We start from the raw sequence: 22,096 nt of genomic DNA, 5'->3' as shown, positions 1-22,096 counted from the left end.
GTGGGGGGCTATTTTTTGCCCCCCCCCCCCCCTCCAGACTTTTCAATATATCTCCAGATCCGTTGCGCCGATCGTCACCAAGCTTTCAGTACCCTCCCGGACATCAATTTTACACATTGTGACCAATTTTTTTCCAAAGGCTATGATAGGTTGGCCGGAAATGACGTCAATGTCAAATGGCATGCTAAAATGGCGCCAAAGCCCTCGCCGTCGTGGTCGGCGAGCGATGGGGGTGGTCTGAAAATCGGCGGAGTGTCCCATCCGGGAATACCTAATCCATGCGAGGGCCTGTTTCACGGCACGACGCTAGGTACAGCACACTACATTGAAACAGGGCCTAGATAGTCGGCCACTGAGTCAGGAGGAAAGTGCTGTTCGAGTGTTTGCGGGACGCCAGCCGGGGGTAGATTGGCCCTCTATCAGCCAGCTTGAGGCGGGGGCCATCGGCCACTGTGGGCAGGTCCTTCACGGGGAAAGTCCTGCACGCTGTGAGCGGCTCACATTATCAGTTCCCGAACAGAGCATCGAAACCCCGGCCGAGTGCACAGACGAAACGCCCCCACATGGCTAAACGCCAACCAAACACCGCACAAATGTTTCGGAAACTTGTATTCTCGCAAGCGCCGGGTTTACTACAAAATGCGAGCCGGATCGATTCTCCTTCACTGTTGACCGATGCAATGAGGCGGCGTGGCCGCGAGGGCAGCGGCAGGCCGCCGGGGATGAGGGTGCCACACTCGCACGCAGAGACACACGAGGAATGCTTGGCTCGTCTCTGGTGCGGGTGGCGGCGTGTCGGGCCGCTCGCCGCGGCTCCGCTCAGTATTGGCCGTCGCTGTTCTCGCGCACACTGCCGGCAGACGGGGCGGCAGGAGTGTCAGCCGTCAGGAGCGGCTGGGGAGGGCGTCGGGGGCAGCCAGGGAGTGCCAGGGGTACGGGGAGGCTGGGGAGGGTGTCAGGGGCGGCTGCGGACGGTGCCTGGGGCGGCTGAAGTGGTCATTAGTGGGCGATTTAGCGACTGTTATAGGAAATGCCAATCAAAGCTTTAGATTGCAACGGTAGCCTACGTCGAACAGTGCTTCAACATCATTTGTGCGCGGGCTGGGCGATCTTGTCATACATTTCTATCATATAGATACGTAGGTGGGGATCAGACACATTATCACTTTCGTGGTGTGTCATACATGTCACGAGTTCCTTGAGTAGGTATATCTACCACATGAAATGCATTCTCGATAGCACATTAAGTCTCACTTGAACCCTGCAAACATTCACACTGAATCAAAGGATACAGGCATAATAATCATCTACCACATATCTCGACACGTCGGTTCTTATCAGCGACCTCAGAAGACCACACTCGTATATGGAAAACTGCCGAAAGCAAAACACGCTGGAAAGTGTTAGAAGGCCATGCAAGCAAGCACGCTCGCGCTTTCATCAATACCAAACACTGATACATATGAAACATCAGCTTCGGCACTATCTTGCAGCCTACATGCTAAATCCTTGTTAATAATAATAAGCACACTCTAAGCCAGCTGCAACTATCAGTCGCTGATACCGTTTACCGCATCATCACACACAAGTGCTGAAGTGGCGGTCAAAAGCCGTCCGATCACCGCCACACGATAGGCGTCTGCGGCGCACCAGTCCCGGCGCTGAGGAGGCCCTTTCGGCGGGCGTCCGACGCACTCCAAAGGTCGGACGGGGACGGCCCGCCCAGCCGTAGGAGATTAGTGATTCCTTGTTACTCATGGCCGAACAACAAAATCACTAGTCTTCCAGACGGCTGGGCGGTTTTGGCGGCAGACGCGGCCGGGCGGTGTTGGCGGCAGACGCGGTTAGACGGCCGGGCGGTGTTGGCGGCAGACGCGGTTAGACGGCCGGGCGGTGTTGGCGGCAGACGCGGTTAGACGGCCGGGCGGTGTTGGCGGCAGAGGCGGTTAGACGGCCGGGCGGTGTGGCGGCAGACGCGGTTAGACGGCCGGGCGGTGTTGGCGGCAGACGCGGTTAGACGGCCGGGCGGTGTTAGCGGAAGAGGCGGTTAGACGGCCGGGCGGTGTTGGCGGAAGAGGCGGTTAGACGGCCGGGCGGTGTTGGCGGCAGAGGCGGTTAGACGGCCGGGCGGTGTTGGCGGCAGACGCGGTTAGACGGCCGGACGGGCGGTGTTGGCGGCAGACGCGGTTAGTGGTCGCGGCGGTGTTGGCGGCAGAGGCGGTTAGACGGCCGGGCGGTGTTGGCGGCAGAGGCGGTTAGACGGCAGGGCGGTGTTGGCGGCAGAGGCGGTTAGACGGCCGGGCGGTGTTGGCGGCAGACGCGGTTAGTGGTCGCGGCCGTGCCCAGCTGCCACCGAGGGGCAGTAATTAGTGGCCGGCGCGCCAGTCCGCACGTTACGGGGTAGCCGGGACGCCCCGCCAGTCAGCGTTTATCGCAGCTTCGTGGGTACACAGTAGGGTTGTTAAAAAACCGAATTTTGGAAAAGTATCCGGGCTCATGGCTCATGTGGTGCGATATTCTTTTCTGAGTCCAATGACGCCCTTTTCCGAGAAGTATTAACTGCTAGGTGCTCCTCAAACGGCTTAAAGAGGACCATGTTACGCCCGCCGACCGGCCGCTGTCAATACGGGCGAGAATTCGACGCCGCGCGTGGGCGGCAGCGCCTTATCGGCACCCGGCGCGCCACGACATCTGCCGGGCGGCCGGCTGGACGGTAGGAAGTTATAGATGCGTGGTCTTTATCACGCGATCGGGGTGCGCTATCCCATGTTTTCGGGGCGGAAAGTTTCAGTGCAGCATCGGTGCGTCTGCCGCGGTGGTCTGTGTCGATGGTACAAAAAATAAGTCAAACAGAGCTCAGAAAAGACTTAATGATTGCGGGTAGTTGCCTCGAAACAACCCGTTTCAAGAATACAGCTGCCTTTTTAATGTACTGTATCACTTGTTAATTCTTCAAAAAGCAGACTCTGAGCAATAACACACCTCTTTGCATTGCTGTTGACAGTTTACGTTACTTTTGGACGGTGGCTCGCAGCCCCAATATGCTGCCGCGCAACTTTAATCTAACGGCGAAACGGCAACTTCGCGAGAATCGAAAATTCACGATTTACGTACAGCAGGACCTGGCAATGCACAAGGACAGAATGTGGAGACCCGACAGTCATCGGCCCAAGTTTGGGGGTGGCTTTGACGAGCATGGGCGTCACCAATGTCATTATGCAGATGCGATGATGTCAAATGCTGAAGCAACAGAATCGACGCCAGGTTTAACTTAGATTAGCAGGTCGAAAGAAAACATAACATATCCGGGAATGAGTGGCCACCCTGACAGTGTGACGAAGTGAGACATGAGTAGAGACAATAGCCGGAGTACCTACTCATATAAATCAAGCGCCGTTCATCCAACCCTTCGAGCAGAAGCGGCGCCGGCAGCCCGGCCCGGGTGGCCGTGCCCATCGATGCCGATCAAGACCCGAATCCAAACCCGGCACAGAACACGGCTCTGCCCCGACGTGACACATTACCCCGGCGTGTCACTCATGACGGATAGACCAATGCAGGAGCCTTGCCAGTTCCTGTTGTACCTTCTTCATAAATTTTCGATTCTCGCGAAGTTGCCGTTTCGCCGTTGGAATAAAGTTGCGCGGCAGCATATTGGGGCTGCGAGCCAACGTCCAAAAGCAACTTAAATTGTCAACAGCAATGCAAAGAGGTCTGTTACTGCTCAGAGCTTGCTTTTTGAAGATTTAACAAGTGATACAGTACGTTAAAAAGGCAGCTGTATTCTTGAAACGGGTTGTTTCGAGGCAACTACCCGGAATCATTAAGTCTTTTCTGAGCTCTGTTTGACTTATTTTTTTGTACCATCGACACAGACCACCGCGGCAGACGCACCGATGCTACACTGAAACTTTCCGCCCCGAAAACATGGGATAGAGCACCCCGATCGCGTGATAAAGACCACGCATCTATAACTTCCTACCGTCCAGCCGGCCGCCCGGCAGATGTCGTGGCGCGCGGTGCCGAAAAGGCGCTGCCGCCCGCGCGCGGCGTCGAATTCTCGCCCGTATTGACAGCGGCCGGTCGGCGGGCGTAACATGGTCCTCTTTAAGCAGTTTGAGGAGCACCTAGCAGTTAATACTTTTCGGAAAAAATGGCATCATTGGACTCAGAAAAGAATACTGCACCACATGAGCCATGAGCCCATGTACTTTTCCAAAATTCGTTTTTTTTTTAAACAACCCTAGAGTACACAGCACAGAGGAAATGCCTGGAGGATGTATTGCACAGCATGCCAATTGGCCACCCATCCCTCTGAACGCCACCTGGTGTGGTGCTGTCATCGCCCCTGCCCGGTGGTACTATCCCCCCCCGCCGACTCCCGTCCACCCGGTGGGCATGTGCCGGCGCGACGGCTCACCATTTCTGCAGCAGGAAGTGGGCCATCTGCACCTGGTCGGCCGTGCCGGTGATGGTGACGATGCGCTCCACCTGGCCCTCCTTCACGTCGTCGATGTTGATCTGCGCCTGGCTGTCGGCGCGGATCTTGCGGATGCGCGCGCCGCCCTTACCGATGATGGCTCCGGCGGCCTGTCGGCAGCATCCCGAGGTCACAGACGGGTCACAGGGTCAGAGTCACAGACGGGTCACATGACTACAGGGTCACAGACGGGCCACAGATATTTCAAATACTTGGAGCGTGCATACATGTTCCTATCTCGCAAGTCTTTTGTGTTGCTCTGTCGAGCATCGCAAGTCATCTAATGTGTTTGAGCGTTGCGGACCTGTTATTTTGAGTCATGGCTCTCATTTTGTGTCCGGCAGCACCGCCTTCGCGCTGCGGACAGCGTGCCGCCCCGGCCCCGGGACGGAGGCGAGGCCCACACTCACGCCCTTGGGCACGGAGAACTGCTGCGTCTGCAGCTCGGCGGCGGCGCCCAGGCCGCCGGCCGCCGCCGCCGCCGGCGAGCTGAAGTCCATGCCGCCCGGCGGGATCTGGCTCATCTGGCCGGCCACGCCGTAGCCCATGCCGGTCATGCCGGTGCCGGCGGCGTACCTGTCGGCCACACACGCCCGGTCACTCTGGTCACAGACAGGTCACACGGGAGGTCACACTACCGGACAGCTCAGCGTGCCACCAAACGATTCGCAGCCGAACACTGCAATTCATTCACCCGGTTTTTAACGTTAAATGATTCAATTGAACTTCTCCGATAGATTGCCGAGCCTCTGAAAGTTAAGCGAGATTCTGGATAAGTTGTGTCGCATGTTTCCTAAGGTATCTCAAGTGATTGAGATTTATTTTAGGATAACGGCTGCACCCAATAACGAGCACACCGACACCGGGCGGGCGCAGCCGGCGAATACACCATCTTCCTCTGTGGGGCCGTCCAGCAGGGGTCGGAGCCGACCGGCCCGCCTCCGGCTGCCGTCGCCGCCGCCCGACACACACAAATCATATCCACTTCACGGAGCACCATTCGGTATCCCCAGCAGACTCGAGCTGTACTAATTGTTCGGTGGCTAGTTTCCAAGGTTGGTCCGTGAGCGGCGGGGGGTCGGGCCGGCCGCACCTACCCTGGCCGGGCGGCGGCGGCGGCGGCCAGCCCGGTGGCGGTGGCGTACCCGCGAGACGCGGCCATGGCCGACATGGCGGCGGCGCGGCTGGCGGCCAGCGCGGCGCCGCGGCCCAGCGCCGCCTGCTGGGCCGCCGTCCGGCCGCGGCCGTCCGAGAAGCCGCCATACTCGGCCGCGTACACCTCGTCGTAGTTGACCGGGTCGTACGGGTTCACCAGGCCCTTGGGCGGGTTCTGCCAGAGGAGGGGGGGGGGGTCAGACTGCGCCTCAGGCTGAAATACGGCATCGTCACGGGATCGGCCCAGAACGCCGCTCACCACACAGTGGTGTAGAAACTCTGAATCCATCGCTGATGCAGTCCTCCCACAATATTCGAATAAAAGTGACAAGCGGGTTAACCCAACCCTGAACCATATCAAACAAACAAGAGCAAAATGCTTTTGGTGCCCCAAAACATCTAAATATATCACTTATACCAGTACTGCACCAGAGCCTACATTCACCATCCAAGGTGGCGCTATACAATCACCACACCAGCAGACGACCCAGCGCCGCCGGCGGCCGGTAGCGCCGCGGCCGTGCCGCCGCCGGGCCGGGCGACCCACCTCCTCCAGTAGGGTGAGGATGCGGCTCAGACAGTCGAGCACGCTGGTGCGCTGGCCAGAGATCTGCGTGACGCGGTCCGACGACTGCGGACACGGCTCCGTGTACACCTTGATCTGCGTGTTGGTGCCCTGCAGACACAGACACACACACACACAGACGTCAGCAGGCAGAGCAGAGACAAGGCTGAACAGCGGAACGCACCGACTGTTCACGACAACACTAAACTTCACAGAATCAACTAAGGTCTCGGTCAGATGGACCAATCACTTTATGGAACGCTACGCATTAGAGCGCCATTCTAGGTAGTAGTGGGTACTGAGATAATGTGATGCGACAACAGCGGCCTCAGAAACTGGCCGAGCTCCTGTGACCGCCGCGGTCGTTCCGCGCCTCCCGCGGCGGGACTATGCCAACACAAGGGGCTAATAGTCGCCCAGTCACGCCATCACTCGGCATACGGGATCATCTGTCACCGATCGGAATGCCATCAATCCCGGGCGGACCGGCTGCCGGCGCGGCGGCCACGGCCCGGCGCGGCGGCAGCGGGTGAGGCGCCACCAGGAATCGATTTCCAACATCGTTAGAGCGGCCCCAATACGGCGGCGGCCGGGCATTAGTGCCGCTGACGAGGTGGTTCCCTGGCCAGGGTACCGCCCCGCCCGCTGCACTATGGGTCCGATGCACGATTTAGCACGCCAAAAATGATTTAGGTGACTTTCTCAAAATGGCTTGAAATGTGACGCAAATAACGTAAAAATGTCCATATTTTGCGAACACAGCAATAACTTTTGCCAAAAATGTCACATGTACCCAATATTTCATCGCAAACTGACACATATCGTGGAACGCCATTGCCTTGTCCACGTCCGAGAGAAAAGGGATGTTGGAATTATCCGAGTATAGGCGGTTCTAAATAATAGTTAAACGGAAATATTTGGTCAAAACTAATAATTTGAAGCTTGGACAATGTGATGAATGCAAAAAAAGTGAGCTGTGTCATTGCTTTTTTATTGTCACAGTTAATTTAAATATCCATGTCACAGGTGTGTGTGCAATGCTTCAAGAGACTTACAAATACAGAGCAATACTAAATGCCCCCCAATGCCCCCCGGTATTTTTGGTATTACCTTGCTCCCCAATACTTGCCTGACCAGAAACAAGGTCATTTAGCTGCGTCCACCTGCGACGAAGCAAGTTATGAAGCTTTTTCCAATGATGTCACTGCGCTTAGCTGCGGCTGTGACATACCGGCGAGCGCTGCGGCAGGGTCACAAAGGCAAAAAGACCAGGGTATTGGTGGATACGACTAATGTATGACAGAAACTCATAACTGATGGCTTTGCAAAAAAATGGCAGTTCTTTCGGGTTAGCGGTCCGAATTCCGGACATTCCGGCACTAGTCTGGCGACCTGGCCCTCAGGCGTTTTGACCGCGTGCCCGGCCCACTGTACCCACGTGGCCGGGGTAGTTTGAGCTTGATTGTAGCGAGCGCACGTATATTCTTGTCGTTCCATCACTAGCAAAACAGGCAGATAAGCAATGTGTATTGCTTACAAAGCCATTCTTGACACCGTCTTGACCAGTCCAGATGGTGTAGGGCCGGTTCAAGTAGAGGATTTTTCAGCTAGCATTGCTCGTATTTTGAATGTTCAATTGACGACTGATGACATTCGAGCACTGGGAAAGCTGCTTAACAAGTTAAAGGAAAAATGGATAGCCGCTCATCGCAATGAAGATCGCTTTCTGTCAAGAAACCAAAATTGGACTCAGCTGACATTTTGTCTGTCAGAGGCCAGAGCCTGCAACCTGAAAACGGTTGACATAAAAACGTCCAGCACTACTGTATAGGTACACACGTCACATATCACATGTCACACGGTTCCTACATGTTTAGAAATCACGCAAAATCCATTTCGGATGTTCTGGCTTTCATCTCTGGTGTAAAAGCAGCCATTAAATGGCAGTTATCATTTTTGGCGTGCTAATTCCTGCATCGGACCCATAGTGCGCTGGGCTGGTCAGCCGGCGGGCCGCGCGACAGGAAGTGCGGCCTACCAGACCATACACGGGTCGAGAAATCCGACCGGAACCAGGTGCCCTAACTGGGGCCTGCCAGCACACAGGGCAGCCGGCAGTGCGACTGTGGACCACCCGCCCCACCCACGGGGACACGCCCAGTCTTTGCCGACGCCGCGACACGCGCTAATTAATGACGCGTCCAGGCAGAGGCGGCACCAAATCAATACGCCGTCCGGCCCGCCGCACTCGGCCCCGACCGGCTGGCGCCGGCACTCGCCCGGCGGACCCACCTCGCGCAGCTCCTTGATCTTGAAGCCGGAGCGGCCGATGATGCTCCCCGCCTGGCTGGTGTGCACCAGGATGCGGACCTCGCCGTCGGTGGCGTCTGGGTCGCGGCCCGGCACCTGTCGGGGCGGCCCGTCACCGGTCACAGCCGCAGGCCAAATGGCTCGCGCTCACAGGTCACGGCGAATGGCTAACGTAATTGTGCAGGCACATCCGGTAGATCTAAATGGTGTACATATGCACACAGGTAAGAACAAGCCACTACACTTGTCTATCATAACAAAATACTCTTCTCAATTAAAAACACAATCATATTGAACCCAGGGAATTTTATACTCATCACGTTATTGCTAACAGTTTTACAACTAACAGCCACTAAACAGACGGCGCCTTATCGGCCTGTTTTACAGTAGCTACTGCCATGTCGCCACCCTCATCGCCACCTCCGGCGGGACCGTCCGACAGCCATCTGGCCCGGCGTAGCCTCCGCCCCCTCCTGCTGTCCCGGCGCGCCCTCCGGCCCGGCCTCCTGTCCCGCTGGCGCGCACTCACGTCATCCAGGTTGGGCAGCAGCTCCTCCACGATTTTGAGCGTGGTCTCGCGGTCGGCGCCAATGTTGACCACACTGCCGGCGGCGGGGCACGGCGGGGAACCGGTCAGCGGTCACACACGGGAGCGCAGGCAAACTCAGAGCGCGTCCGACGGCCCCGCCACAGCAGTGGACACTACAGAAAAGCCGTGTCCGAAAGAGCACAACGGGCTCAGTGGCCCATGGGACAATTGAGAAATAAGCCAAGACTACAATAATCATGGACGTAAGACTACTGTAATTACCAAACAAAACAATTACAAAAACTAACACCTGTTGAGTAGATTACTAGGAAATGTGAAGGTACTGAGAGCAAGTAGACTGGGCGTACTACCAGAATCACAATTCGAAGAAATAACTTGCTTTTAAAGTCATATGAACCAAAAGACTAACGACACGGCAACACCATCAACGAAACGGTCCTTTCCCGGCTGGCAGCGCTGCAAGCACACCCCTTACTTAGCCACCGCGCTATGAACACCCACTTATCCCCGAGAGAGGCTCATTGCGACCGCCGGTAGCAAGCTCTCAGCCGCCAGCCTGCGACCATTAGGCGTTACGTTATCCCCGGGCCGGCGGTCGGCGCGCATGCTGCCTACTCTGGCCGGCCAGGGCGGCCGCCAGAACTGAGCCAGCCGGCGCTCCGAGCGAGCAGCCGCTAACGTTACACGAGTAGAGCGCTAGGCGACAGACGGACTGTCGGTTACCGTTCCGGGCCCAGTGTGTCGGGGACTGAAACTGTGGCACTGTGCTGTGTGGCCGGGGCGGTGGTGGTCACACGGCCGGGGCCAGGCCAGGGCAGGGCCCGGGACACCACCCCGCCGGGGGCCGGGGGCGGGCCGCAGCCATCAGGTGCAGCGGCGGGCGGCGCGGCGCGGGCGGCGGCCGACGCGGGCGGGCCCAACCGGGTCGGGGGCGGGCACAGATGGGGAGAGAGAGAGAAAAAGCAGAGCGTTAGTGCCGGGCGGGGCTGGCAGCCGCCGCGCCGACAGGCAAACATCACACACGACGGCATTGCATCACAAACACACACACTGACAACCGATGGCAGTCACGGGCACCGACAATCGACGGCAGTCACCGGCGAGCATGACCAACAGGGCGCGTGACACGTCTCGGGCCGCAGAGGCGGCTCGGCAACTCGACAGCGCGCCACGTCTCCTCTGAACGCTACGTTACGAGCGGCGCGCGGTCGACAGACTAGATCAGCGCGGCGGCGCGGCGGGCGCGGCGGCCGATCTCACCTGCTCACGCAGCCGGTTAATGTTGGAGCCGCCCTTCCCGATCACAGATCCGGCAGCCTGTAACGAACGCACACGAACAGTCAGGGACAGAGACAGCGGGGCGGCCAGAGGTCCGCTTCAGAGACAGCGCAGCGGTCAGCGTCAACAGACCCCGGTCAGCGCTAGAGACAGCGGAGTGGCTAGCGGTCCGCTTCAGAGACAGCGCAGCGGTCAGCGTCAACAGACCCCGGTCAGCGCTAGAGACAGCGGAGTGGCTACCGGTCCGCGCAACGGCGCGGCAGCAGGACGCCGCTAACAAATAGCAGTACGACGAGAAATGACACGTTGAAGCTAAAAAAAAAAAACATTGCTGGACCCTAAAATAATGTTAAATCAGTAACGGTGAAAAACGAGACCCTTGCCATTTTAGAGAAAACTCTTGTCCTAAATTTGATCCATCCAGAGAATAGCACACAATCTACCCACCTAAGGCCATCCACCGTGCCGCACACGTGGGAAGACGAGCGATGATAAGGGACATCACATCACATCACCCTGCGCGCGGAGGCGGCGGGGCGAGGTGGCCACTGGGCGGGCCGGCAGAGCGACGGGCACGGCGAGAGACGACGCTCAGCCGTCCGGCCATCGCGTGTCGCCGGCGACAAATGGCCCGGCCACCGGCCGCAGGGCCGCGCGGCACCCAGCGCGGTCCGACGCCGCCGGTCGGCACCACCCCGAGGGAGGATGGGACGACCGAGAGCGGGGACGAGGGAGAGACGAACCCCGCTCAGAACACCCAGCAGTGTGAGCAGCAGCAGCAGCGCCCCCCCCCCCCCCCCCGACGGACCTCTGGCAGTCCCGGCTCCGCAGACCGACAAACAGGGTGCGGCACCCCGCAACTAAGCAGGTATGGGCGGTCTACGAAACAAACGAACTGATAACGACCACCTAGAGCCGTCAGAAGGCGCCACGCTGCTCGGTAGAGCCCCATGACGACAGACGAGGAGTTTATTGAAAGTTACTAGCATTCTTGGCCGCTAGCCAGTTCCTTGTTCACGCTCCGTCTCATAGTTAAGTCTTGACAGACTCCCCGACGTCAGTGCGATTCCCTTCTCTTCCTCGTCACCGCTGAGGTGACGGCGGCGCCAGCCATTGTCGTTGACGAGGCATTTCCAGTCGTCTGCCAGGAGCCGGGGTCACAAAAGCAGCGATTTACGTGCCCGGCGTCAGAGCAGTTCCAGACTGACACTGGCAGCTCGTGACGGCTGCCGACGACCCAGAAACACCAGATCGCAGCGCCGATCACCGTCCCGGCCTCCCAGTGGGGACCCGCGACGGATCATCGAAAAGTCGGCGGCGAGTCGCCGCTGGTAGCCGTCCAGCCGGCCATACCGCGTGCTGCCCCACGGCGGCGACACGAGCGCTGCCCTGATGGACAGGGGCAGGGCTCGTCGGCCGGTGGCCGCAGTGCGCCGCCGAGTCCTCCCTCCCGCCAACCAGCGGTGGTGGACGACGCCCTCCGCGGCTGGCTACAGCGCCCACATAGCGGAAATCGTAGATAAGATGGTGCTTATAGGCGGTAGCGAGGCATCCAGCGATGAAAGAGCTCAAATATGATTCTTCATCTTCGGTGTTACAATATGCAGTTAGCAAAAAAGCGAGCTTGAACTCTTTAGCTCAGCTCGATCAAGCGCTGCCCTAATCGACAGTCGGCAGTTGAAGAGTGCCCTCGGAAATCGGCTCAGAGCCCGTCTCAGGAGTGTCCTCAGCGAAACGCCGGAAATTTCCCCAGGGCTCGGTCCGATCTTCCCAGAAACGCCGCCACAAACCCCTCGGGATAGATCAGAGGCGCTCCATGACCAGTTCCCACCACGGTAGACCGCCACCAGAGAAATGTCGTGACCAGATTCTAACTCAGACAGACAACGATCGCAATTCTCCATAGGTGTAACAGTCCCTTATCCAGCCATTTTTCTACGGCGTCAGCTGATCCTGAGACAGTCTGCAGCTCCGTTTCGCCTCTGCCAGCCCCTCTCGCGCGGCTCCCTCACTCGACTATCGATCGGCGTCTGATCTCCGGTCGCAGTCTCTGACTATTGTCTCCCGGCGGCCGGCACCGCCGCAGTCAGTCCTCGCCACTCCGCTCTCCCCAGACTTTCCGCCAAGCTCTCTGGGACGTGTCCTAATCAACTCATACCAATCAACCTAATCAACTCATAGGTATGTTTGTTTCACACTCTCATGTTTTACACTTCCCACTCTCCCTCTCTCTGAAGCGTCACCTCGCTTTCCCAGTGTCCTACCGGTCCTCTTTGGGAGTCTGTTACGCCCGACCCCTCCCCTTTGGGAGTCTGTTACGCCCGCCCTGTCCCCTTTGGGAGTCTGTTACGCCCGACCCGTCCTCTTTGGGCGTCTGTTACGCCCGACCCGTCCCCTTTGGGAGTCTGTTACGCCCGCCCTGTCCCCTTTGGGAGTCTGTTACGCCCGACCCGTCCCTTTGGGAGTCTGTTACGCCCGACCCGTCCCCTTTGGGAGTCTGTTACGCCCGATCGTTGCCCTTTGGGGGGAGTCTGTTAGGTCTCACCCGGCTGCTGATGAGGAGACGCAGCGACATGTCCTGCGGACGGTACCGCTTGGTTGTGCTCATGGTGCTGCCGTCCGACTCCAGGTTTCGCTTCATGCCTGCCAGATAGGAGGCGAGAGTCAGAGTCGTCACAATCAATACGGCGGTGGCAGGGTCCCGCAGAGTCGCTGGGGGTCGGTGGGGGGAGAGAGGAGCGGGACAGGGTGCACTGACAGACCGAGCGGGAGCGGGCAGGGACTGAACACGGCGCCATCCTCCGGGCAGGAGCAGGGTGCCAGTGCGGACAGCACACGCGGACTCGACAGGGACCGGGCGGCCGCCACAAGACCGGGTAGGTACCACTCGACTCATAAAGCTGGCGTAGGTGGGCTGTGAAACACGATCTTACAGTCGAAACGCTGTGGCTCGAAAACAACTGAGGGGCTAGGGGCCACACGTGCATGTCACATTTCGCTTGAGCGTACCAAATCTCAAAAATTTGAAGTGTTCCCAAAATTGCCACCGAGGCCCCCACCTCGTACCGACACGCCATCCACCCAGCCACCACTCCCACCAGGACAGAGGGCACCCGGAGCGGCCCACGGCGGCGGCCGCCCAGACACCCACCACCAGTGCGCCTGGCGATGGCCGCTCGGTCACACGCACACACACACACGTCACTGGCGGCCGGCCCTGTCGGAGGACATCCCAGCCGCGCCGCCGGCGGCCACCGCCACTGGCCAATGCTGCCGCCGGCGGTCACCGCCACTGCCGGCGCCGCGGTCCGTGCGGCGCGCCGCGCGCCTACCGCTGACGTCGGCCGGCGCGGCGGAATCGATAGAGGCGCGCGGCTGTCGATATCGGCGCGCGACGCCCGCGGGGGAGCGGCCACCGCAGTCGACCGGCCCTGCAAGGACGCGCCGCACAGCTCCAGCAGGGAGCAACGGAGGGGCGCGCAGTCACAGCATGGGAGTGACGGGGGACGCGAAGCCACAGCACGGGAGCAATGGAGGGACGCACAGGCGGGGTCGTCGGTACTCGGTAGGAACGGAGGAAACACTGCAAGGGATGAGCGCGACCACCAAAGTTGGCTTTCCAAAAAAGAAAAGAAAAAACACAGCACTGGCATTGTTTCGCACTTAAAACTACACCAAGTCGGTAGGTGCACTATATATACCAGTCAGGTCAGTCGCATACTTGGGTAGAAAATGACAAAACGCTTAAGAAACGGCGAGATCTTAAGTCACTGGACTTTTGGAGCATAACCATAACCAATCGGATTCCAGAGGGCAGAGGACACTTCGTTTAATTACGTGCAAGGTTCTTTTGTTCTCCAGTTTCTAAAATAAGGATACGCATATAGCGAGATAAAAATGAATTAAAACTTTAAACCAGCCATCGGTCACTCCAAGAATGAAAATGAATTTAACGGATAGTCGCAATGTGACAGACAACAACAAACACTAGCGTCCCATATTTTCGCACCTTCCGCGACATTTTTGTGTTGACTGGCTGCATCTGAGAGCAGGCGGCTTATTTTGATTAGCGTCTGTGCCAAGAGCTGCTGGGAGACGACACAAAAACTGACGGCCTGGTGTGACTACAGCACGTGCGTGTCAGCCCAGCGCGCGACCAGAAACTATCGAACAGCCACGGGGCGTGGACAGCGGGGACGAGACGAGACGAGACGAGACGAGACGGCAGACGAACGAATCAGACGGAAAGGACCGCAGACAGCAGTGCAAAACGACCCGGGACTGGACGGGATAGACCACAGACAACAGGGCAAAACGACCCAGGTCATGGGACTGGATGGACCATAGACAACAGGGCAAAACGACCCAGGCCATGAGACTGGATGGACCTGGATAGACAACAGGGCAGACGACCCCGGTCATAGGTGGGATGAATCGCAGACAACAGGGCAAAACGACCCGGTCATAGGACTGGATGGTAACAGGTAACCCGTGAGGAGGGAGCATCAACCCGGCTGTACGCCAAAATGACCCGACAAAACTGTGGGACTGATCCTATCAATGTGCGCTCAGCGCCTGATGCATGGCATTTATTTACGCCAGTTAGACACCCAAAAGATAGCTCAGCTGGGCGTGGATCGCGTGTGAAGTCATTTCAGCTCATACGCTTAGTTCTATCTTGATAAAGCCATACGTCAGTGATCAAATCTGTAAGAAAAAGCGTTAATGTGTGGCGTATCTATAGCCACAAGTGAACACAAACATCACAACGGATGGAAGCCGACACCAGGACACAATCGTCTCGATTCGTCTCCCTCAGCGGGACAGAGGCGCCAGCGTCTGGGAGTGCGTCTGACCGGCGCGGCGGAGCCTACCTCCGGGAGCTGGCCGACGGCGGGACGGGCCCGGGCCGCAGTGCGGCCGCCGCCCCAGCACCGGTCGCAGGCACTGTGGCCGCCGCGTCGGACGGCAACAAGTCGACAAACACGGCGCCAGATCGACCGCGTCGTGGCCGGCCGCCATTGGGCCACCGGCCCACGTCGTGTCCATGTTTGCGTGTTGAAACGGTTGCCATGGTGATAGCCACCAGTCATGAAACACGGGCGTGCGGCCGATTTCTGCCCGGCTCGTCCTCGCGACGGCGCCAGCAGCGGAGACGGAGAGACGGGAGCGCCTGGCCACCTCCGCGCCACCGCCGGCGGACCGGGCTGCCGCCGCCCAGCCGGACCGATTGACATTCCGGCCGGTCCGGCTCCGCTCTGGGCCGTGAGCCGGCGTCGCGCGACACAGCCACCATTTCCTGATTAAACCGGCGAACTTGGAGAGGAACACGACCGCGTCGCATCCGGGCGGCGGCCAGTCTTGAGGAGCAACGCGTCAGACACTGCTCCGATGCTCTCCCTCCTCTCTCCTCTATCTTATGTGACCGTCTCGTCGAGTTTAGTCTATCTCTGTCAGCTGTCCTCACTTCCCAATGAGCCAGGACCGTTGGAGACTGGAGTGCCTGGACGGCCACTGTACCGCATCACACACGTGTCCTGCGGAACAGTCTACCACTACAGGCATAGTGTACCGCCCGCGGCCAACGAGAGCACCGAGCACCGAGTAGTGAGCAGTCAACGGAATCCGGAATGCCGTTAGCTAACCACAGTAAATGAATGTTGAATATGGCACAGAAAACAAATTGCGAAAAATAATATTGAATCTTGAGCACGCCTCGCCAGTGGCCTACCGCGGGGCCGGCGCCGTTGTCGGGCCGTCACGTCGCTCGTTTCACGGTCCGTTCCACTGGCTTGGGGCGGGTGGCGGGGTGGGACGGCCGGAGCAGGGGCACCTCCGCCGGCTACGGGACACGTGTCGTGCGCGGCGGACAGTCGCGGTGGCCGCTCCCAGTGCTCCTGTCGAGGGAGAGTCGTACCATCCACCCCAGCGGTCCCCGGGGCTCAGCAGGGTGCCCGGAGCGGGGGTGACGCCGCCGAGGAGCGGACATTGCCGGGCCAACAGCAGCCACGGACGAGCGACGACCGCCACGCCGGACGCAAATAGCCGTCGGGCCGCGTCTCTCGCCAGTGCATCAGCGCCCCAACGACGCGTCACCGCGCCCGGCAGACGAGCCGACTGACAGACGGACAGCCCAATGAACCCACCGAACGACCGACCGACCGACCGACCGAGTGAGGACCTTCCCCGTCCCCAGAGTAGACCGCGTCATCTGAGATGGCTGCTGTCGGGTCAGAGAGGAATCCGATCTCACCATTTATTTTCATCTCCACGGCCCACCATTTATTTCATATGTATAGAAGCGTTTACGCCACGTCCTGGATGCACGATCATGCCAGCCGCCCGCGCACGGCTAGGGAAGAAACAAACCAGAATGCGGCAGACGCGCTGTGGGTGCGGAGAATCATCGGGCTGCCGACTGAGGATGAGACAGGCAAGACAGATGACTACCATCGCTCACCCATGGGCATCTGCAAAAACAAACAGCACACGCCAGAACACAGAGGCGAAAATCAGCGCGGAATCCAACCAAACAAAAACACGCCAGTAAACTCCACTTCCGACGGCCGGCCGGTGCAAAAAGCGGCCACAATCAGCCGATTTGACGAGCTCCGAGAGGCGACGGATCGGGTTCGGCGCCCGGCCGGCGCGCCCGGCTCGGGAAGCGCGCCCGGCGGCAAACCGGGGCTGCCAGTGGCGCTGATACATGACCAGCGCCTGCCGCCCTCGCCTCACGCACGCACACAGACACAAGCCTCTCCGCCCGCGCGTGGTGCCCGCCCAGGCACTAACAAGGCAAGTGGCCGTGTCCGACACCGGCAGGAACACCCTCCACTGCCTCATCTCAAAACCAAGGCGTCTATATAGAATCGATTCGTCTATTGTAGATTCTACCTTGAATTCGCCCCACTATGGCGCCTGTCGTGCCGGTCGAACAGCCCACCGCCAGCGCAGGTCTGGGCGGCTGCCGCCTGGACGCTGTCCGACCGTGTCTGCACGACACGCGCCAGTGGCTGTCAGCGAGCACACGGATCGCCGCGGGAGACGACTCGGCCCACGGACGGCCTGAGAGCGCGGATATTCTGCCGCGCGATGCTGAGATAACAAGGCTTCTTTGTAGAAACGTCGGACCGGAAGCTGTCAGAAACATTGATAAAATGACCTGCACCCGGCATCCCAGCATCGGCATCCAGGGACCTCCACCGGAGCCTGCCCTGGGAGTCGCGGCCCTATCGGAGGACGCTGGCCGACAGCCCGGCGGTGGTCGGCCGCACGCCCCGCGTCGCACCCAAACACACCGCGTTTGTCAAGCCGCGCCACTAATGTAGCGGTGAACGTCCGTGCGACACCTGTCACCGTACCGGAGGAGGGGCTGGGGCGCCGTCAGCCGTGGTGCGTCGCCCGCGGCTCGCCGGCAGTCGCCCGCTGTCTGCCGCCGACCCGATGGGCCAGAGCAGACACAGCCGTCCTGGCATCACATGTCCGCCGCGGACCGTCCAGGAGACCTCCAGTGACCGGGCACCGTGTCTGGCCAGCTGATTAGTATACACAGTTAAGGTCGCCGTCCACTGCACTGGTTAGGCGCGCACATTTACGCGCTGAATTTAACATTGGAGCCCATCGCCTGCGCGCTGACTGCCACTCAGGCCTCAGCGCCTAAGGCGCGATGAAGCGCAGTCAGTTTATTCGTCGGCTGGTCGGCGCCGAATTACGCCCTGACGAGTTGAAATAATTGAACTTTTCAGCGCGCGATAGGCGCTGAACCAGTGGACGGCCACCTATACTTGTTTCCAATATAGGTACCTCGCGCCGTAAGCGTTCACCGTCCGCTACCGCCTACTTTGTGTGATAATCGGTAGGTCACCGTCAGCCGTCTGCCCTTCGTCATCTGCCGTCAGCCGGCCGTTCGATCAGACTGGAGGGAGGACTACGGGCGTCCACACTCCACTCACGGCACTCTCTGCCGCGGCAGTAAATACACACGGCACACTGACTCAGAACCTCCGCCGCCCCGGCCAACACAAGCACGGCAGATCGAGCCATGTGGCGCAGCGGTCGCGGCGTCACCGATGATCGGTCCGTGTCGAGCGCCCGTCATCGGACTGCACCAGCCTGTTTGCAGCAGCTGCCGCCTCCCCGAGCGGTGGACGGGGAGCATCAAAGCGGGCTCGGAAACGGCGCCTCTGTACCGGTCGGGTAGGCGGCGCGGAGCAGAAATAAATACGGCGTCACGAGGGGCCCGCTGCAGACCCTCTGCCAGGCACAGCAGACCGCCGCGCAATGAGCGAGACACGGAGACTCATTTCATTAATACATTTCTGTCATCCCGGCTTTTGAAAGGCCCTACGCTCCAGCCAATATCACCAAACGTCCGATGGCTTCAGCGCGCCACTACGACGTACCAACGGACCAGACATTCATCTCAGCGCAGCGACCTCAATTCAGCTCGCTCTTTCACCGGAGCATTCAACATTACTCAATATCAAGATCGCTCCAATACAGTCGCAGCCACTGATAACTGATGGTGTCGAGATAAACAAACAGTCGCCTCAAGATGAGACCTCAGCGGCTGCCATTTCTGGTTCCCTCGCCATAGTCACTAGTCAGCCATTGACGAGCCGCCAGACGCGCTCCGAATATATCACAAACCGGACGGATGACGTCCAGACAGCGACAGACGACGAACAGATGACGGACCTGCCGATGGACGCCTTGGCGGATGAATCCGGACGTCAACGGCGCACTTGGGAGACCTTGCTTCGGCCGCTGCAAACGGCCCGCTCGCCTCTCGGGGCCTCGGCCGCCTGCCGTACCCGTGCTGTCAGCAGACATTCCTAGCCGTCCATTATGCGATATGTGCGCTGCCGGACCCGGAGGCGATCGCGCCTACCGAACGGAGGGGAGGGGGAGCTATTTCCGACGCAGGCACAGGGGCGGGGCGGGGCGGCTGACGTAACCCCGCCCGCCAGCCACGTGTGTCTACCTACCACGAGCGTCCGACGACCGATGCCGGACCGGACGCGGGGACAGTCGCACTGAAAACGCCGTCCCCAGCCCACCGGCGCTGGGAGCATCCCCTCCTCACACCAGACGCGGTCCAGCCACCACCGGCGGCCCTGCGGCAGCTACCGCCACCACCGGCGGCACCGCGTGTCAGACCCGCGGCTCCTTCATGAGCCACCGCGAGACCAGCAGCCCACTGCGGGGCGGCGCCTCCGCCCGTCTGGTCAAACCTGTCGGCCGTCTCCGCCCGTCTGGTCAGACCTGTCGGCCGTCTCCGCCCGTCTGGTCAGACCTGTCGGCCGTCTCCGCCCGTCTGGTCAGACCTGTCGGCCGTGTCCGCCCGTCTGGTCAGACCTGTCGGCCGTCTCCGCCCGTCTGGTCAGACCTGTCGGCCGTCTCCGCCCGTCTGGTCAGACCCGTCGGCCGTCTCCGCCCGTCTAGTCAGACCTGTCGGCCGTCTGCGCCCGACGGCTCTCCGACCAGACAAATGACACTGCACGCCGGCGACAACAGCGCGTCGGACGGATATGAATCGGCGGCACGGCTGCCGCACCACCGGCGGCGGGACGGGGAGTCGCACACTCCGGAGCGGGAGTCAAATAGCTAGATCAGCTACAGTAGATTAGCTACGAGTATTCAGCCGTTCGAGTCCGCATAAACAGCCAGCAAGTGCCAAACCCCGTCGAACAGTGACGAACGGTGATGATCACAAATTTCTAGCTCAGAAACGAATGCGGTAGCGCTCCATGTTCTCGCTAAGTCACTCGTAAACCGAGCACACAGCCGATGAGTCAGCACCTTGACGGACAGGAACAGGAGAAAGAGAGGGAATAAACACGACGAAATAACATTCAAAAGAGTCTCCATGTGGCGACATGCACTAACAAGCTAGCATTTTCTGCGTGAAATACCACCTGCTGAACACAAAATGGGAGACAAGGACACTGAACGCAATCAGACAAAAGGCTCAGGGATGTCGTTTGTTGGGAAAACCAAGATTAACACGTCGATCGGGCAGCCCCATGTTGCAATACACCAAAGCCTCCCGCCGGACAACAATGCCGGTGTTGGGCAACAGTAACTGGCAACTGCAGCACGCCAATGTAAATAAGCGTACAGCTTGAGTTGTTATTTCAAGACTATTTCTGCACGACTCTGAGGCCGCGCGCCGAAGACTTGCAATCCAGTGTTGGGAGAAATGAATCACTTCTCGGTGCACAAGAAGAGGGTAAGTTTCTATTTCCAATCAGCGGTCAGCGGCCGGCGGCCGCTCAAACGGCGCACTGCGGCGACCGACGCGCCCACGGTCCCCGGGCGGCAGCAAGGCTGGTCGGCGGGGAGAAGTAGCACCATCGGGAGAAAAGAGGGCGAACAGACAAACAAAGCGGGAATCTGAGGAGACTGGAGGCAGACAGTCGTAGGCTAGGGAGATAGGTGCGTGAGAAGACTGGGTGGCTGTGGAGAGGGTGGGTGGGGGGCGCAAGGCCGCCGACTGTGGCCGCACTGACCCCTGCCCGTGGAACCGTGGCGCTGCTCCGTCTAATTAATTAGCCGGCGTGCTCGGCATTAGGCAGGTGTCAGCGCCAGGTGGGCTCAGGACGGGGCGGTCCCACTGTCGGTGCGGAGCTGCGCTGCCGGCCGGCCCGGCGCGGCTGGTCCCGGCACGGCTGGCCGCCGGCTCGATCGTCCCGCAGAACAGAATGGAATGACGGCCGTGGTAGGTCATTGCATTGGGAGGATAGAGAAGCCGGAATATAGCACTGGGCTGCTCCGATATCCTGCTCGTTAGGTAGGAACTACCTACCTACCTACCTACCTACTTATCCGATAAAAAAGGACAACAAAACAATTTATGGCATAACGTAAGGTAAGCGCTTTTTTAGTTAATCAACGTGCAAGTAACAAAATGAAGTAAATGCCTCACAAAATAAATGTATTAGAAAAAATGATAGAGAAGATAAATTGGATATAAGATACATCCTAGGTTAGAGTTAATACTATTTCTTGAACCACCTTGAAAAATCAAGCAAAAGCAGAATAAAATGTTCGCTACGGCGAAAGAAGCAAAAGTATTATAGGAAAACATGCAGAAATGACATTGCGCCCCCACTTCCGAGCTAAACTATATTCTGCAAACAACTACTTGTTAATTTAGTTAAAATATTGGTGTTCAGGGAAACATCAAAGCCCTCTATTCCGTCGAAGAGTGCGTCGTGCGTCTCTCTGTCTGTCGTCGTTTCCATCATCAGGATAATCATCAGGATACTTCTCCTCCACAGTCCACGCCTCAAGCCCCTGATCCGGCCCGGAAAGTCACTTTTATCCCAAGCGGATAGCTCCATACCTGGGCCTTGTTTCACAGCTTGACGATACCTGACGCCAACTCAGAAACATCAACTCTATGGAAACCCAATACCACGATACCAGTAGCGTCAGGCATAGAGATCTTTGTATATAAGATCTCTATGGCGTCAGGTACATAGTGTCCCTGTCCAGCCGTGAAACAGGGCCCAGGAGCAGGCCCGTAGCCGGGTGCGGTCATGACCGTTAGCGGGGCTGGGTGACCTGGCCAGTGTCCACCTGATGGGCTCAGCCTTGGCAGAGCACCAGGGTGCCCGCCCAGTCCAATGTCTCCCCCTAATTCCTAGCATCCTTTCGGCTCTGAAAGGGTCTCATTAGACCGAAAGATCCTAATGCAACAAAACAAACAAACAAACAAGCAAAAAAACAAAGGCACGTCAAAGTCAACAAGCAG

At 58.8% G+C, this 22,096-nt stretch overlaps 1 protein-coding gene across 5 annotated transcripts in view; it reads right to left on the bottom strand.

The window, feature by feature from the left end:
• Window positions 1–592: 592 nt before the first annotated feature.
• The window catches only part of LOC122365611 (heterogeneous nuclear ribonucleoprotein K-like), a 51,417-nt gene continuing 29,913 nt past the window's right edge, over window positions 593–22,096 (bottom strand). For 2 of the 5 annotated variants that reach the window (XM_043336975.1, XM_043336974.1), the window contains exons 3-12: window positions 12,884–12,981; window positions 10,321–10,377; window positions 9,784–9,827; window positions 9,040–9,112; window positions 8,493–8,606; window positions 6,183–6,311; window positions 5,626–5,810; window positions 4,891–5,056; window positions 4,421–4,590; window positions 593–850 (exon numbers count right to left, since the gene is read on the bottom strand). In XM_043336975.1, the coding sequence (XP_043192910.1) occupies window positions 820–850; window positions 4,421–4,590; window positions 4,891–5,056; window positions 5,626–5,810; window positions 6,183–6,311; window positions 8,493–8,606; window positions 9,040–9,112; window positions 9,784–9,827; window positions 10,321–10,377; window positions 12,884–12,981 (1,067 nt within the window). In that variant the 3' untranslated portion in view covers window positions 593–819. Of the gene's footprint in view, window positions 851–4,420; window positions 4,591–4,890; window positions 5,057–5,577; window positions 5,811–6,182; window positions 6,312–8,492; window positions 8,607–9,039; window positions 9,113–9,783; window positions 9,828–10,320; window positions 10,378–12,883; window positions 12,982–13,489; window positions 13,627–22,096 lie in introns of those variants that run through there. The other 3 variants (XM_043336977.1, XM_043336976.1, XM_043336973.1) reach the window with 3 other exon arrangements.

The sequence above is a fragment of the Amphibalanus amphitrite genome, unplaced genomic scaffold (assembly GCF_019059575.1).
Source record: "Amphibalanus amphitrite isolate SeventyFive unplaced genomic scaffold, NRLGWU_Aamphi_draft 000751F_arrow, whole genome shotgun sequence".
In the NCBI taxonomy this organism is placed as follows: Eukaryota; Metazoa; Arthropoda; class Thecostraca; order Balanomorpha; family Balanidae; genus Amphibalanus; species Amphibalanus amphitrite.
Note: the sequence above shows the minus strand (reverse complement) of the source record. Positions and strands in the feature narration are given on the sequence as shown.